The sequence below is a fragment of the Loxodonta africana genome, chromosome 7 (genome assembly GCF_030014295.1).
Source record: "Loxodonta africana isolate mLoxAfr1 chromosome 7, mLoxAfr1.hap2, whole genome shotgun sequence".
In the NCBI taxonomy this organism is placed as follows: Eukaryota; Metazoa; Chordata; class Mammalia; order Proboscidea; family Elephantidae; genus Loxodonta; species Loxodonta africana.
The window spans coordinates 3,077,222-3,094,644 of record NC_087348.1 but is presented as its reverse complement, the minus strand read 5'-3'; the positions used below and the strand labels follow the sequence as shown (position 1 = coordinate 3,094,644).

The following is a 17,423-nucleotide window of genomic DNA, read 5'->3' as shown; positions in this document are numbered from 1 at the left end:
CAGACCCCCTTCTTGTTCATAAGTAGGTTAGGTGAATGTCTTTGTATGTGTTGATCCATTTGCCCAGGTATTTTCTTTAGGACAAATTCCTCAGATTAGCATCGTTGAGTCAGAGAATGTACCTTCTTTTTAAGCTTTAGCATATTGCCAAGTTTGTCCATTATAAAGCTATTCTCAGTATGTGAGTACACATAGTTTCCCAGAATACTTGCCAGTACTACATATTTCTTCTGAATTTTACCCCAAAAGAATCTCGTTTTACTTTCCATAACAGTTACTAGTGAGCACACATACCTTCTTGTTTGTTGGTGGTTTTCATCTGTAGCTACAAAAAGTAAAAGGAAAGAAAGAAAACCAAAAGGGATGTCAGGAGAGATTCTGAAACTTGCTCTAGAACATCAAGTAGCTAAGGCAAAAGGAAGAGATGAAGTAAAAAAAAACTGAACAGAAGATTTCAAAGGGCAGCTCCAAAGGACAAAGTAAAGTATTATAATGAATAGCGCAAAGACCTGGAGATAGAAAACCGAAAGGGAAGAACACACTTGGCATTTCTCGAGCTGAAAGAACTGAAGAAAAAATTCAAGCGTCAAGTTGCAATATTGAAGGATCCTATGGGGAAAATATTGAATAACGCAGGAAGCATCAAAAGAAGATGGAAGGAATACACACAGTCACTGTACCAAAAAGAATTTGTCGACATTCAACCATTTCAGGAGGTAGGAAATGATCAAGAACTGGTGGTATTGAAGAAGTCCAAGCTGCACTGAAGGCATTGGCGAAAAACAAGGCTTCAGGAATTGAGAGAATACCACTTGAGATGTTTCATCAAACAAATGCAACTCTGGAAATGCTCACTCATCTCTTTGAAGAAATTTGGAAGACAGCTACCTGGCCAGCTGACTGGAAGAGATCCACATTTGTGCCCACTCCAAAGAAAGGTGATCCCAGCAGAGTGTGGACGTTATCAGACAACATTATTATTGATCACAACGCAGGTGACTTTTTGCTGATGATCACTCAAAAACAGTAGCGGCAATACATTGATAAGGAATTGCCAGAAATTCAAGCCACGTTCAGAAGAGGACGTGGAACGAGGGATATCATTGTTGATGTCAGATGGATCTTGGCTAAAAGCAGAAAATATCAATAAGATGTTTGTTGTTGTTAGGTGCCATCAAGTTGGTTGCAAGTCATAGCGACCCTGTGTACAACAGAACGAAACACTGCCCGGTTCTGCGCCATCCTCCTTCCTGGTCTGTCTTAGTGTGGAAGCTCGGCTGAAACCTTTCCGCCATAGGTGATCCTACTGGTATTTGAATACAGTAGCATAGCTTCCAGCATCATAGCAACATGAAAGCCACCACAGTACAACAAATTGGGGAAAGATGTTTACCTGTTTTTTATTAACTATGCAAAGGCATTCGATTGTGTGGATCATAACAAATTAAGCAGCGTCATGATAAACGGAGAAAAGATTGAAGTTATCAAGGATTTCATTTTACCTGGATCTACAGTCAACGCCCATGGAAAGAGCAGTCAAGAAGTCAAATGATGTATTTGCCTTGGGCAAATCTGCTACAGAAGACCTCTTTAAAGTGTTAAAAAGCAGAGATGTCACTTTGAGGACTAAGGTGCATCTGATCCAAGCCATAGTATCTTCAGTCGCCTCATATGCATGTGAAAGCTGGACCATGAATACAGAAGACCAAAGAAGAATCGATGCCTTCGAATTATGTTGTTGGCGAAGAATGTTGAATATACCATGAACTGCCAGAAGAACGAAAAGTCTGTCTTGGAAGAAGTACAGCCAGAATGTTCCTTACAAGCAAGGATGGCGAGACTTCATGTCACATACTTTGGATATGTTATCAGGGATACCAGTACCTGGAGAAGGACATCATGCTTGACTTGGTAAAGTAAGGGTCAGCAATAGAAAGGAAGACCGACCTGAGACAAAACGGATTGACATAATAATCAATTCAAACGTAGCAACTGTGGTGAGGTTGGTACAGGACTCAGAATCTGCCCCACAGGTACCCAGCAAATGACACGTACTCTGTCTACATCCTCTTTATTTTTTCAGACTTGTAGAGTGCTGTGTAAATGAAGGGTTGACTTGTGGTCCTTGTTGAGCTTTGAGGAGGCCCAGCATATATGCTTCCCTTTCCTCCTTCCTGCTTCCACACAGCTTGCCGTGTTCACTGGCAGCAGAGAAAGCAAAAGCTTGACTGGCTGAGTCCTAAGAGGAAGGGCGAAGAGGGGCCTGGGCCCCTGGTATCCAGATTCTCCTCCTCGATGCCCCAGTCTGATTGTCTGATTGTTGGGGGCTGGGCAGCAGATACCCTAGGATGTCTCATGAGAACTTGGCCTTATGGGGCGGGGGGGGGATCCAGAATGGGAGACATGCTCCCCCATTGGTGGGCTTAAGTGTTAAAAGATTTTTTCTCAGCCTGTCACCTTTTTTTTTTAACTTTGTGGTGATGCTTTTTATAGTAAAGAGGTTCTCAGTACGTGGTCTGAGCTAATGACTCCGTGCTTGGAGAAGAGCCCGTTTCCAGTTGATACCAGGTGGTTCGTGAACTATGTCACTCATTATTTTTACTTTTCAGGTGGTGCTGACCATGAGCTTTTGTTTTTAGTCTTTTGTATTAGAGTTCCACTTTGAACCGAATGACTACTTCACCAATTCAGTCCTGACAAAGACATACAAGATGAAGTCGGAGCCTGACAAGGCTGATCCCTTTTCCTTTGAAGGCCCTGAAATTGTTGACTGTGACGGGTAAGAATACAGCATTTTCTTTTTCCTGAAACAAAACCAAGAAATGATTTTAGAACTTTACAAGTGGAATAGAATATAGGAGTAAAGCAAAATGTCTTATAGACAAAAATTTAAATCAAGTAGTCTCCATCTGGGGCCCCCTCTGGTGCACAGCTTTACATGTCATGTGTGAAGGTTTGAGAGAGTGGTCTGGTGTCCTTGTTTTAATGAGACAATCAAGTTGTATGTTCCTTGGACACCGGAAATGAAGAAGTTCTGATCATTGACCTGATAGGTCACCCCCGGCAGATAAATACTTGAATAAATGCAGGAGCTGGTGCTTCAGAAATTGGTGGGGTTGTTGAATTGCTCTTTGAATCACAGCCCAGCACCTCAGTGCTTTCAGTCTCTATCGATGACCAGGGAGAGAGCGTGAGTTTAGAATTATTCCCCTTGGTTGACTTGAGACTGTTGGGGGGTTTTATCCTTGAATTGAAGCAGTTGTGCTCACTCACTGGAACCGAGCACTTACCTGAGGAAGCCCCCCTTTATGTGACTCAGAACGCTGTTGGGCTCCTGCTGGATGCGAATGGCTAGATCATTTTGAAAGATCATTCCCAGGGCTGGGTATCATGTAACAAAGGCGCAGGGTCTTCTCGAGCAGGTACAGTTCAGATGCTACCAGGTGTTCCTGGAGTCCAAGACCCCTTGGCCGAACGTGGGTGTGGGTTGGTTTGAACTGGTCACCAGTTTCCTTTCTCTGACTTGTACTGCTTACCCAGTTGCCTTGAGAATTCAGGGCGCATGAGTGGTTGGCTCAAAGTGCTGTCTGGGGTTGGTGCCAGGGTGGTGAGTACCGGGTTCTCCTGTGGCCCAGACTGGACTGTGCTCTGTCACAGAAGGCACCCATCAGTGCACTGATGAGGTATCTTAGGAAAGGAATGCCACTGCAGTTCTAGGAGGCTAAGGCGTGAGCCCCACCCAGGTGGTAGGAGACCAGGGATTTCCCTTTCACTGACCTTTAGGCGACCTTCAAAGATGGTTGTGGGGCTCTGCAGAGGATTTGCTCAGTTTGCAGGTTGTTTTTTTTTTTTTGTTTTTTAAATTCCCCAGGTTTTTCATAGAGGTGTGATTTGCTTTCTGTGTGCACTTGTAATGGATTTTTCCCGTGGAGCTGTGTGTCTGTGATTGCTTTTTGCTGTACTTTGTAGGTGTACTATTGACTGGAAGAAAGGGAAAAACGTCACAGTTAAAACCATCAAGAAAAAGCAGAAACACAAGGGTCGAGGCACTGTTAGAACAATCACCAAACAAGTACCCAATGACTCATTTTTCAACTTCTTCAGTCCTCTGAAAGGTATGTCGATTGGCTTGTTGGTGTTGATTATGTACTCATGTAGAATGACCTCACTGACCTGATAGATTCACAGCTCTCTCCCGAGAGTTGAGTCCTGTTTGTGGTCAGTGGGGAGGATGCCTGTCGCAACCCTGGTGTGTTGAGCAGCTAAGGTGCAGGGGTGGGCTTGTAGGAGGAACGCTGTCATCTTCAGCGGGAAAGGGAACCTGAAGTGAGCACTCCACTGGCCTGTCCCACACCTGGATCCTGGAGAGTCCTCCCAGCCCCAGCAGACACTTCCTGTGCTCTCCTCAGCAGGCTCCAGGCTTCACAGCCAGCATGTCCACACACGCCTGGGCTTCAGCCCCCAACCCAGCCTGGAGAGTTTGTCCTCAGTGGATCCACGTCGGTTTTTCTGTTGCTGGTGAATGGCGTTCGAATGATCTTACCATGTTTCCCTCAGAGCCTGTTGTTTATTATGCTCCATTTGACAGAATACTAGGTTTTTTAGGGTTTTTATATTGTCCCCTTTCCTTGTTTGTGCATTGTGGAAAGAGAATTGTTGTTACTTGCCGTGAAGTCACTTCCAACTCACCGGGACCCCATGTGTGTCAGAGTAAAACTGTGCCCCATAGGGCTTTCAAGGCTGTGACCTTTTGGAAGCGGATCACCAGGCCTAACTTCTGAGGTGCCTCTGGGTGGGTCCAAACCATCAGCCTGTCGGCCAGTAGTAACTGTTCAACTGTTTGTGCCACTCAGGAACTCCCTTGAAATTTCTATTTTGACAAAGAAAACGAAAGTAGCTAGATTTCCATTTTTTAAAGACTTGGATCAGAATCGTATCTTGAAAGCTTCAGAGTATTTTTCCCTTTATGTCCCTATTACTCCTGCTTCTTTATTATTTCTCATTTCTATGTCAAAATGAAGATGGGACCTTTGAGCTGGTAAAGCCTGAGCAAATAATTTTGAGAGTCGGTCACTTGGGAGTCTTGACAGAATTTTCTGATCATGAAGGAATGCTGAGGCCAGATTCTGCAGTGCTGAAATAACGAATGTGAGGGGGAAAAACACTTTCTCAGTATTTTCCATGGACAAAAACATAGTTTGAAACAAAAAAAATGACAGCCCTGCTACAGAGAATTAGTTAATGTTTGGGTCATTCATAAAAAAGGATGGCAGTGGGGAAGTAAAGCTTTCAGACCTTCATTTGCTGATGTGGCACAACTCAACATGAGAAAAAACAGCTGTAAACATCCATTAATGATCAGAACCTGGAATGTACAAAGTTTCAATCTAGGAAATGGTCAAAAATGAGATGGAATGCATAAACGTCGATATCCTAGGCATTTGTGAGATGAAATAGATTGGTATTGGCCATTTTGAATGGGACAGTCATATAGCCTACTATGCCGGGAACGACAGCTTGAGGAGGTATGGTGTTGCATTCATAGTCCAAAAGAACATTTCAAGGTCTCTCCTGGAGTACAATGCTGTCAGTGATAGGATAGTATCCATACGCCCACAAGGAAGACCAGTTAATACAACTGTTACTTAAATGTACGCACTAGCCACTAAGGCCAAAGATGAAGAAATTCAAGACTTTTGTCAGCTTCTGCAGTCTGAAATTAATCAAACATGCAGTCGGGATGCATTGATAATTACTGGCAATTGGAATGTGAAAGTTGGAAACTAAGAAGGGTCAGTAGTTGGAAAATATGGCCTTGGTGATAGAAACAATGCTGGAGATCACACGATAGAATTTTGCAAGACCAACGACTTCTTCATTGCAAATACCTTCTTTCACCAGCATAAACAGTGACTATAGACATGAACCTCACCAGATGGAACACACAGGAATCAAAGTGACTACATCTGTGGAGACGATGGAAAAGCTCAATATTATCAGTCAGAACAAGGCCAGGGCGGACTTTGGAACAGACCATCAATTGCTCGTATGCAAGTTCAAGCTGAAACTGAAGAAAATCAGAGAACGTCCACAAGAGCCAAAATATGACCTTGAGTATGTCCCACCTGAATTTAGAGACCATCCCAAGAATAGATGCGACACATTGAACACTAGTGACTGAAGACCAGACGAGTTGTGGAATGACATCAAGGATATCATCCGTGAAGAAAGCAAGAGGTAGCTGAAAAGACAGGAAAGAAAGAAAAGACCAAGATGGATGTCAGAGGAGGCTTTGAAACTTGCTCTTGAGCGTCAAGCAGCTGAAGCAAAAGGAAGAATTGATGAAGTAAAAGAACTGAACAGAAGATTTCAAAGGGCCTCTCGAGAACACAAAGTATTATAATGACATGTGTGAAGAGCTGGAGATAGAAAACCAAAAGGGAAGGACACACGTGGCGCTTCTCCAGCGGAAAGAACTAAAGAAAAAAATTCAAGCCTTGAGTTGTAGTAATGAAGGATTCTATGGGGAAAATATTAACACAGAAAGCATCAAAAGAAGATGGAAGGAATACACAGAGTCATTATACCAAAAAGAACTGGTTGATGTTCAACCATTTTAAGAGGTAGCATATGATCAGGAACTGATGGTACTGAAGGAAGAAGTCCAAGCTGCTCTGAAGGCATTGGCGAAAAACAAGGCTCCAGGAATTGACAGAATACCAATTGAGATGTTTCAACAAATGGATGTATCTATGCCAGGAAACATGGAAGACAGTTATCTTAGCAAATAATCCGAGAAGCTGGACTGTATGAAGAAGAACGGGGCATCAGGATTGGAGGAAGACTCATTAACAACCTGCATTATGCAGATGACACAACTTTTCTTGCTGAAAGTGAAGAGGACCTGAAGCGCTTACTAATAAAGATCAAAGACCACAGCCTTAGTTTGCACTGCACCTCAACATAAAGAAAACAAAAATCCTCACAACTGGACCAGTGAGCAACATCATGATAAACGGAGAAAAGATTGAAGTTGTCAAGGATTTCATTTTACTTGGATCCACAATCAACAGCCATGGAAGCAGCAGTCAAGAAATCAAAAGACGCATTGCGTTGGGTAAATCTGCTGCAAAGGACCTCTTCAAAGTGTTGAAGAGCAAAGATGTCACCCTGAAGATTAAGGTGCGCCTGACCCAAGCCGTTGGTGTTTTCAGTCGCATCATATGCATGTGAAAGCTGGACAATGAATAAGGAAAACTGAAGAATTGACACCTTTGAATTGTTGTGTTGGCGAAGAGTATTGAATATACCATGGGCTGCCAAAAAGAACGAACAAATCTGTCTTGGAAGAAGTACAGCCAGAATGCTCCTTAGAAGTGGAGGGTAAAGTAGAGGGTCAGTGGAGAAGAGGAAGACCCTCAATGAGGTGGATTGACACAGTGGCTGCAACAGTGGGCCCCAGCATAGCAATGATTGTAAGGTTTGTGCAGGACCGGGAAGCATTTTGTTCTGTGGTACAGAGGTTCGCTATGAGTCAGAGCCGACTTGGCAGCACCTAACAACAACAACAACGGGGGGAAGGAGGTGGTAGGGTAGTGGAGAAAATAATCAAAATCAATGAAATTTTTGAGAAATGGAAGAGACAGTAGTTAGCGTGTCCAGCCCTCTCTTTTTTCCTTAGAAAACAGGTCCTTGTGAACCCCGGCCAGTCACCCCTGGGAAATCCCTGTCAGGTGCTCAAGGTCTCAGCTTGGCTCCAGACCTGTGCCTTAGACACTATGGTGACCTCAGCCCACAGAGCCATGGACGTCTGCTCCTCAGCAGTGAACACAGTGCCGCAGACTGCCTGGAGCGCCTTGTGGGAATGAGAGGGCACACCAGAACCCAGTGAGAGTCGAGGACTGGTCACTTGTTCCCCTGCACCTGAGTCCAGTGACCACGGGGCTTTAGGTTCTCTCTCCTAGCAGGCCTGGTGGGACTTCAGGGAGGGCAGCTTTGAGTCGCTTAGCACCCAAGGCTCTCGGGCCCCCAGGGTGAGACTGACCAAAGGGAACTTCCAGCTCCTGATGAGAATCGGCCCCAGAGCAGACACTTTAGATGTCCATTGGCGTGTCACTCTGCTTGGTTTAGTGTGGTTTCCATCCCTGCCTTTCCTGTCAAGCCTTAGGGTCTGTAGTTCAGCACCAAATCCTATTTGCCCAGGTTTGTGTGGAAACCTGACCTGACCCACCCTGCCCACAGGGAATTCTGTTTTGTGGGAAGAGCCTTTCAGCACTCTGCCCTCCTTCCTGCTTTCTAAACAGCAGAAAGATGGAGTACCACAGTGGCGCTTAGACTCTCAGGTTCAGGGCTGTTGTTTACTTCATTTTACTGTGATTTTGGTGAAGTTTGCAAAGCAAATTAGTTTCTCATTAGACGGTTAATAACACAAATTGTTCTGTGACATTGGATGCCGACCCCCTGATGTGTAAACACCTCGCCTTCTCCTCCCCAGGTTTCCTGTTGCCGTTCGTCTAGTGTTCCTGTCCCTTCCTGCCTTCTCCTCTTTACATTTTGGCGGGTGTGCCCATTAGTGTTGTATACATGATTGAACTATGAAGCATGTCCCTCGTGTATTATTGTTGGCCCTGTAGATCTGTCTGATCTTTGGCCGAAGGGTGAACCTCAGGAGTGACTTCAGTACTGAATTAAAAGGGTGTCAGGGGGCCATACTTCTGGGGTTTCTGCAGTCTCTGTCAGTCTAACAAGTCTGGTCTTTTTGCGTGTGTGTGAATTGGAATTTTGTTCTACGTTTTTCTCTCGTCCTGTCCAGGACCCTCTGTTGTGATCCCTGTCAGAGCAGAAGGTGGTGGTAACTGGCACCATCTAGTTGTTCTGGACTCAGTCACGTGGAGGCTGTGGTACTTGTGGCGCGTTAGTCCTTTGGACTAATCTTTCCCTGTGTCTTTGATCTTCTTCATTCTGCTTTGCCCTGTCCGGGGCGGGACCAGCAGATGTATCTTAGATGGCCACTCGGAGGGTTTTAAGACCCCAGTTGCTACTCACCACAGTCAGATACAGAACGTTTTCTCAGTAGACTGTGTTATGCCCGTTGAGCTAGATGTCCCCTGAGACCACGGTCCCCAGCTCTCAGCCTAGTGGCTGGGTCTCTCAGGGCTTAGGACTCTTTTTGTTGATGCAGCTTTGTAGGACGTAGAGTCTCCGCCTGAACGGCCACAGTATGGGCTTCTCAGCACACTTGCCCACCATTAATGACTTACGCCTCGGTAAATGCCAGGTCTGTGCTCCAGCTCCAGCCTGCAGCTCGGGGCTCGGGTGGGCAAGGAGGAGGCGCGGAGGGAGCCGGGACAGCTCTCACACGAGGACTAGATACGTTCTCCCCGGGAGGGAAGTCGAGAAGACGAGACCCCTGAGGAGGACCGCGGCTCGAGCCCTTTCTGATGAAAAGCCTCGAGTTGTGAAATCTCCGTTTTATCCGTCAGCTGAGCCTGCTGTGTGGGCTAGTTTTACGTATTTTGGTTTTCAGTATAATACATACATGTTTTGTCTTTTTCTTTTTATAGCTTCTGGGGATGGAGAATCACTGGTAAGATTGTGTCATTAAAAGTCTTATTTTTCTACAAAACTCTTTTTTTCTGTGCAGTCCTCTACTTTTTAAAACCCATTCCTACTCCCTAAAACCTGGTGTTAAATTATAATTACTGCTTCTTTTGGCTGGAGAACAGTATGAATGTCCGGTGTTGGCCTTCCGTGTCAGGTGTGTGTCCCCCTCGTGCTGAGTGCCTCGTGCCTGGGGCGTCAGCACCCCCACTTCACGTGGACAGCAGGAAGCTGGTGGGACCTGCCTGCTTCCCTGCCACGCTGTCCCGTCACTTCCTTTAAGGTTACTGCACACTCGGTGGCTTCTGCGTCTGTAGTGACGGCTGCCTGGGAGTGCAGCAGTGCAGGGGCTTGGTGCTTTTTGTGTGTGTGTGTATTTTTATTGTGCTTTAAGTGAACGTTTACAAATCAGTCCACGTAGACAATCTTCTGTACACCTTGCTGTATACTCCTAGTCGCTCCCCCCACTTCGGTGCTTTTGAAGTCACGTAACGGGTGAGGGTGGGATGGGTGAGGGGCCGAGAGTGCTGCGCTCACGTTTTGATTTCCCCTCAGGACGAAGATTCCGAGTTCACCTTAGCCTCCGATTTTGAGATTGGACACTTCTTCCGCGAGAGGATAGTCCCCCGAGCGGTGCTCTACTTCACTGGGGAGGCCATTGAAGACGACGACAACGTACGTGGGGTGGGGTGGGGGATGTCAGCGCACACGCTTGTCTCTTGTCAGCACAGAATCGTGTCTTGGGACACTGTGAAGCCCAGGGTTTTTATGATGCTGTCAGCCTGATATGTGGACGCAGCTGCTTGTTACTGTGTTTGTAGAGACTAGACTAGGAGGGAAGGAGCCCTGGTAGTGCAGTGCTTAAGCACTCGGCTGTGAACCCAAAGATCGGTGGTTCGAACCCACCAGCTACTCCGTGGGAGAAAGACCTGGCCATCTATTCCCATAAAGGTTAAAGCCTAGAAAACCATAAGGGGCAGTTCTACCCTGTCACGTGGGATTGCTGTGAGTTGGAATCGACTCAGCAACACACGACAACAGCAGAATAGGAGGAGACAAAACCTTAGAAACAGGAGAAACAGATCTCCTGTGGGACGGTCTTGGAGCAAAGTTCCTGTAACCGTGCTCCAGTGACACGTTCCATGATACCGCCTGCATCCCCACAGGCCCGTTGTCACTCCCTGTGGCCTGTGCACTTCACGGGCCTTTAGCCCTGGGGAAGATCTCGTTTGTGGAGGTCTGGCCCCACCACACGATCATCAGTGAGGTGGACTCATGCTAGCCTGTGGCTTATCATCCTAAAAGAAATAGAAGCCTGAGGTCCACAAGTAAAACAGCAGAACTACGCATGCTGCCTTTCTCTGTGAGTGGAAACCCAGCTCTCCCATCGCCAGACCTGGTGTGTGGCCCAGGGAGCCCAGCTGTCCCAAGACACCATTCTGTCTCCCTGGGCGCCGGTGCTCCGGGTGGCCTGCATCCTCCCAATGTGTGGAGAGCCGTGTTTTGTGGCGTGTTACTGGAAGTGGGCTTTAGATGACGATTATCCCCGGCTTTCAGAGCCCAGTGGCCATGGGTGCTTTTAGGTTGCCCTCCCTAGGAAGTCTTCAGGCAGGCTCGCAGGTGCTCGGGCAGCTTGGAGTCACTCAGTGCCCAGGGGCTTCCCAGCTCTGGAGGAGCCCGGTAGAGGCCTGTTCCTCTTCACACCTCGCCCACTGGCTGGGGGGATTGTCGCAGAGCCGTCTGAGCCTTGTTACTCCACTTGGGGAGTTTAGCTTCTCCTCTCTAACTTGGAGCCCACACACTGAGACTGTGAGGTGGTAGTGGGGTCAGGGAGTGTGGTGTCACTTCAGCCCTCGAGCAGGTGTTTTGAGAATTGGTGGCTTAGAGAGCTCTGGAGCAGCACTGTGCAGTGGGACGTTCTGCAACGAGGGCCCTGCTCTGTCCAGCACGGAAGGACACGGAACATGGCTTGTGTGGCCGAGGAGCGGAAACCCTGGGGGCGCAGTGGTTAAGTGCTGTGGCTGCTAACCAAGGGGTCGGCAGTTTGAATCCGCCAGGTGCTCCTTGGAAACTGTATGGGGCAGTTCTCTGTCCTATAGGGTCGGGTCGCTATGAGTTGGAATCGACTCCACGGCACTGGGTTTGGGGTTTTGGCCGAGGAGCTGAGTGCGTGATTGTAGCTCATTCTGATTGAGTGGCACACGTCTTGACACCAGTGATCTCTAAGCTTTTTTGATCCATACCTACCAAAAAACCCAAAACCAAACCCAGTGCCATTGAGTCGATTCCGACTCATAATGACTTTATGGGACAAGGTAGAACTGCCCCGTAGAGTTTCCAAGGAGCGCCTGGCGGATTCGAACTGCCGACCCTTTGGTTAGCAGCCGTGGCTCCTCACCACTGCGCCACTGGGGTTTCCGTACCTGCCACTGTAAATATTTGAACATGCAGTATGTGCACCTGTACTGAATTACAACACGTGCTGTGAGCAGTGTAGTGTACTTGCCTTTAACATACACGCGCTTGTTTGTGCTTAATGCATTCAGGGCTTAGACCACACTGCTTATCAGCAGTCTACAGGTTACAAGTGTGAATGCAGACCAGCCGTTTGCATCTGAACCCTAAATCTGCCACTGGGAGCTGTGTGACCTCTTTGTGCCTCGGTGTCTTCATCTCTTAAGGTGGAGGTAGGGTGATGAGTCTAGGGCTGTCGGAGGGTGGGATGAGTGAGAATAGTACCCAGCACCGTGGGCGCTTGCTCAGCGTTGGTGTGATAACCACTGTGCTGATGGTGGGTACAACATGAGGGTTCTGATATCTTATTCCTGTGCTCTGATGGATCCGACTTGTTTGTCCTCTTGGGGTGTTCCGCTGTACATGGAAAACCACTGCTCTAGACAAGTGTAAATAGGACCTTGCAGCTCCCCACGTGGAGTCTTTTAAAAGAGAGGCTCCTCGAAGGTGAAGTGAAGTACTCGGAGCCTCAGAAACAAGGCTGGGAGCTTGTCCACACCTGGCCTAACGTGCACCAGAGGCTTGTTGGCTTCAGGACCCTCGAAGGCCTTCTTCCCTGTCAGGGCCCGTTGGGCCAGGGTGCTTAGTGAGGGAGGGAGAAGGGGCTGCTGTGAGGCTGGGGGCGGGGGCGGTGGGAGGGTGCTGACCGCAGCCCCTGGGCCACCCATAGGGATCTTCTAAACTCCATCCTGACTTGTCTCTAAAGCACACGTATGCAGGCTCAGGAGCAGAGGGGCAGCTTGTTAGCAGAATAGCCAGCCAAGTGGCTGCGTTCTCTGCAGGTTTTAGTTGGTCTGGGTCTATGCCTCCTGCCTCCCATTCGAAGCATGAGTGAGTCTGACCGGTGTTGTCATTGGCCTCTGGCGAGATGAATTCAGTACCCAGTAACATCAGAGTTGGCGGGCCTCCTAGGAACACCTGAGTTTTGACTTATTTTAGAGAGAAATTCTAAGGCTTCGTTATATGTCTGCTAAGCAAAGGTGTCTCTTTCTTTGTTGTGAGATATAAAATCAGGCTGAAACTCCTGTATGTGATAGGAGCTGTGCTGCTGGTTTGCTTAGATCAGCCTTGTAGAAAATTGGAAGGAAACTGACGCATCATTTTGTAAAACCTGTTCCTGTCGACCCACACTCCGCTCTGGAAGCATGGCGGGCAGTCGGTTGTGGTGCCACAGTGGGTCCCAGCGCTCGTGGGGGCCTGGGGGTGGTGTTCCCATTGGCTGGCTCCTCTGTGCACCCCCATTCTCATTCTTGTGTGGGGCGGTTGTCAGGTACTGGGGACCCGTTAAAGCAGCAGGACTCACGCACCCACAGCTCCTCGGTGCAGGCCTGTGGGGTCCGGGTCAGGAGATGTGGGGAGCTTACGGGCTGTCTCAGTTGGGTTGCTGCCATGTTTTAGAAACCTAAAGGTGTTTTTTTGTTTTTTCAGTTTGAAGAAGGCGAGGAGGGAGAAGAGGAGGTAAGAAATGGGTTACAGAAACAGGGTCATTTCCGTGCAGTATCTTTTGTATGGCATTCTCTAGTGAAAGAAAAACAGGCTTTTCCAGAATCTGTTCGTTTTAGGGTTATCTGTGAGAACAGAAAAACTCTCCTAAATCATCTAAGGCATCCGTACAGTGGAAGTGACTTAGTCAGTTATGCATGGTAATACCTGACTGCTTTCCAAGGACTGCGTTGCTTGAATTTGTTGGTAATGAAATCCACAGTCGTGTAAATCCTGTCTGTTCCCTCCCCTCACCACAGGAGCTAGAAGGTGACGAGGAGGGTGAAGAGGACGACGATGTGGAAATCAACCCCAAGGTGAGGGGTTTGGGGGATGCCCAACCGGGGTTTGTCGTACTGCTGGACCTTTTACAAACTGTTTCCAACTTGTACACAGAGGCGTTAAAGAATTTGCATTTGTCCTTCTCTAACTAGAAAACTCTAAAAATGTGTCAGAAAAAGTGAGGAGAGATAGTCACCGACCTGATGTGTGTGAATAATCCGGTAAAGGCCCTGCTGGAAGCTTCAGGAAGTTCTGTCATATTTGCGTACACTCCTGCCGTAGAGCACCTTTCTCTTCCAGACCCTTAATTAAGATAATAACTGGAACTGACAACATGGGTAAACTTGGTTTTGTTTGTTTTTGGAAAAGGTGCAAAGAAGGGTCTTGGGGTGGGGAGTAAAGGATTATTTCTTCATGGCTGGAGTACTGGTATCGTAGGCACGGTTTTGCGGTTGTACTTGGGCTGAGAGCACTTAGAAGGTATGTCTAGATATCAGTCTCAGGTAACTTAAAATGAACTAGTAAGCCCTGCTAAAGAAAACATTTTTAAAAAGAATCGTCCTTATAAATCTGGATTTCCTTGTGGTATCAGACAAGCTGAAATCAACGTATCTTGCCGTTTAAAATATATATTAAAGTCCTGAACTGCTTTAATGCAGCCCAAAAGCTGTAGTGAGAATACACCTGGATTTTCTAGCATGAAATTGTTTACAGCTTACTTGCATCTTAGAATCAAATAGATTGTGGGTTGTCAGAATCCTAACATTACCTGGCTTTGTTGTAATATGTCTCTCCAGGCGTTGTCTGTCTGTCTGTCTGTCTGTAGCCCTGTTTTTGCCCACTGTGGACTGTGCTAAGCCGTCAGTGTCACCATCTGGCTCCTTGATCAGTGCGTTAACACCAACCCGTCCTGAGTGCACGGTCACTGTAGGTCCTTCAGGGAGGGCAGGAGAGGGGACAGCTGGTGTCAGACTCCTAAGGCATGTGCCCTGTGCGCAGTTCTCCAAGAACAAGTGCTTGAGAAGGTGGACTCAGCGGAGTTGTCGGTCACTGAGTCACTGGTGTGCTGGACGGGGCCCTGTGTGGCGTGCTCGGTGGGTACGAAGACATACCTGTCCGTTAACTGGTTGACAGGGTCTGTGATGATGTCACCTCAGACTGCTGTGACGTCGTCACATGAACCTGTGTGCCAGGCATGCTTATCCAGCTCATTCCCCTGCCCTCCAGGGCCCTGAATGGCTACACTCGGGCTTTGATCATAAAGCCAGGACAGAAGGTTTTGCAGCATCCACGCCCTGTGGCCACACTTGGGTCTGTCTGAGGTGCTTGTCTGGCTGGTGCCTGGGGCTCTGCTCCCTGGGTCTTTTTTGTTGTTCTGTCTGCTCTGCTTCTCTGGTGTCACCTTGCCCCATCTGCCATCTCCTTGCACGTCACCACCTTTTCTACGCAAGCATTCTCACTCACCGGGTGGTCGCAATTAACATCACACAGCAGTCAGTCATAAACACCCTTGCGGTCTTGGATGGATTGGTGGTTGGGGTCATGAGGAGTGCCAGGACGGATGCACTCCCAGCTGCACGCCATCCCAAAGGACCCTGGGGCCACGGTGTGATCGTTGTTTCTTCACACTCACCCCCTGGTCGTGCTCCATAACGTTAGGGTCTGCACGAGTAGGAGGAACGTTTCCGAGTTGGAAATAGTAATAAGTGCAGCTAGTGTTTCCTGCCCATCTTTAAAGACTCAGACCTGGGGTGCTGAAGTGAGTTGTCTTAGGTTGGGTATCTGGCAGCTCTTTGGTATCATGAGAAATGTGGCTGTGCCTCCTGGGTAATTTTGTGCCTTTCATTTTCTTCCATGCTGACAGTTCCTTTCCATTTTTTTCCCGTTTAGGTGTAATTTTTGTCAGTTACTCATTGATACGTTTCTAGGTAAGGAGGCATTCCATTCGTACCTACTTTCCGAGCTTCTGATCTGTACGTACTTCATGTGCTGTGTTGCCTCGACTCTGGGTAAGAGGAGAGCTGGTGTCCTCAGCAGCAGGCTTTCTGCTGGGGCCTGATGTGTTGCTTTGACACAGCCCCTGAAAGGTTCATAAAAACGGGTAGATTGGGCTCCTTGTTTTCTGAGTCCAGTGTTTCTTGCTAACCAGGCAGCGAAGACATAGCTCGTGTGGACTTTGCCTTGATGGTGGCTCTGCTCTCCAGGAAGAGGACAGAGGAGAGGGACCCAGGGAGGTCACCTGCCCGCAGACTGGCCAGACAGGCACCCCATGGTCCTTTTAAAAGAGCCCTGCATTCAGGGTCCTCAGCTGGATCGGGCTGCATCTCGATGGGTTAGATGCTCCGTCCCTGTGGCCGGCCCACACCAGTCGCTCGCGTATGTCTGTTGGCTGCTTGTACTTTTTTAGTTTGGGTGTCGTGCAAATGAATAGGTGTCTACGGAAGAGTAAGTGAATTTTGTAACTGAAACCTGTCAGAATTTTTCACCTGAGAAGCTAATGGCATCTGTTTCGGTGTGAGGTTGGTGGAGGAGCGTGCTCTGGCTGGAGAAGGGAACCACCAGTTGTAGACTAAAAGGAGCAGCAGCCGCTGGAGCCTGCCCTCTGCCAAGCGTGCTGTCTGAGGGTGCCCGTGCGTCTGGAGTGGGCTGGAGGCTCAGACATGCCCCTGCTCGTGGGACCTCTTCACCTTGCAGGTCGCAGAGGCATCACGGGATGGGCAAAAGTGGGAACAGGAGATGCCATGGGAAGGAACACCAGCCAGGTGTTCACCTCTGGAGCTAGGGCTCTGCCCTGTTGCCCTAGAATAGAAAAGCAGGAAAATCCTGGTGGGCAAACAGACAAGCACCTGAGAGTCTGGCTGCCTCTGGTCTGACTTCTCTGGGCTTTTTTCGTAGGAAACAAATAGGCTGTTGGCAGATTTGGACTTAGAAAAAGTTACAGTTAGATGAAATCAACACACTTTCTGCCCTTTATTGTGTTTTCAAGGACCAGGCCCAGTCATTTTACTGGCTAAAATTATGCCCATTTGCTGTTGATTCTTACTGCCACTGGATGTCTGAAGAACTTAACAGACTGTGGCCACTCTTGTCTCTCCTGGGTCCCGGTGTCACACATGCACTCAGTGACCACCCTTTCCCCAGCAGAGATACACTGATCCCATCTCGAGCCGCCACCCTGGGTGCGTGCGTCTCCGTACCTCCTTGGGCCGACCGGTCTTTTGAAACCTCTTCCTTCTAAATGGTGCCACAGTTGCAGGGGTGTTCCTCCCGTCCTTGCATTTAGAAAGCACTGCCTCCGTCTGCCCGGGTGATGGCTTAGCACTGAGTGACCAGACCCTCATCAAATTAGGGACATGGCTGGAGGTGGCACAGCTTGTAGTTTTATTTCTGCCCGTGTTACAGGCTGGAAGCCACGGGCTTCTCACACCCTGCGTCCCGACACGCAGACGCTCTGGGCTCCTGCCTGTGTTGGCACTGCCCTCAGAGCTGGCACAGCATGAACCCCACTACTCATCCTTTCTCAGAAGGCCAGTGGGCAGAGCGGG

At 48.2% G+C, this 17,423-nt stretch overlaps 1 protein-coding gene across 9 annotated transcripts in view; it reads left to right on the top strand.

The window, feature by feature from the left end:
* NAP1L4 (nucleosome assembly protein 1 like 4) overlaps nt 1-17,423 on the top strand; it is a 46,601-nt gene that overhangs the window by 26,255 nt on the left and 2,923 nt on the right. For 7 of the 9 annotated variants that reach the window (XM_064287598.1, XM_064287602.1, XM_064287596.1 and 4 more), the window contains 6 exons: nt 2,640-2,779; nt 3,970-4,115; nt 9,564-9,586; nt 10,156-10,275; nt 13,543-13,572; nt 13,857-13,913. In XM_064287598.1, the coding sequence (XP_064143668.1) occupies nt 2,640-2,779; nt 3,970-4,115; nt 9,564-9,586; nt 10,156-10,275; nt 13,543-13,572; nt 13,857-13,913 (516 nt within the window). Of the gene's footprint in view, nt 1-2,639; nt 2,780-3,969; nt 4,116-9,563; nt 9,587-10,155; nt 10,276-13,542; nt 13,573-13,856; nt 13,914-14,030; nt 14,217-15,768; nt 15,807-17,423 lie in introns of all 9 variants that reach the window. The other 2 variants (XR_010322370.1, XM_064287599.1) reach the window with 2 other exon arrangements.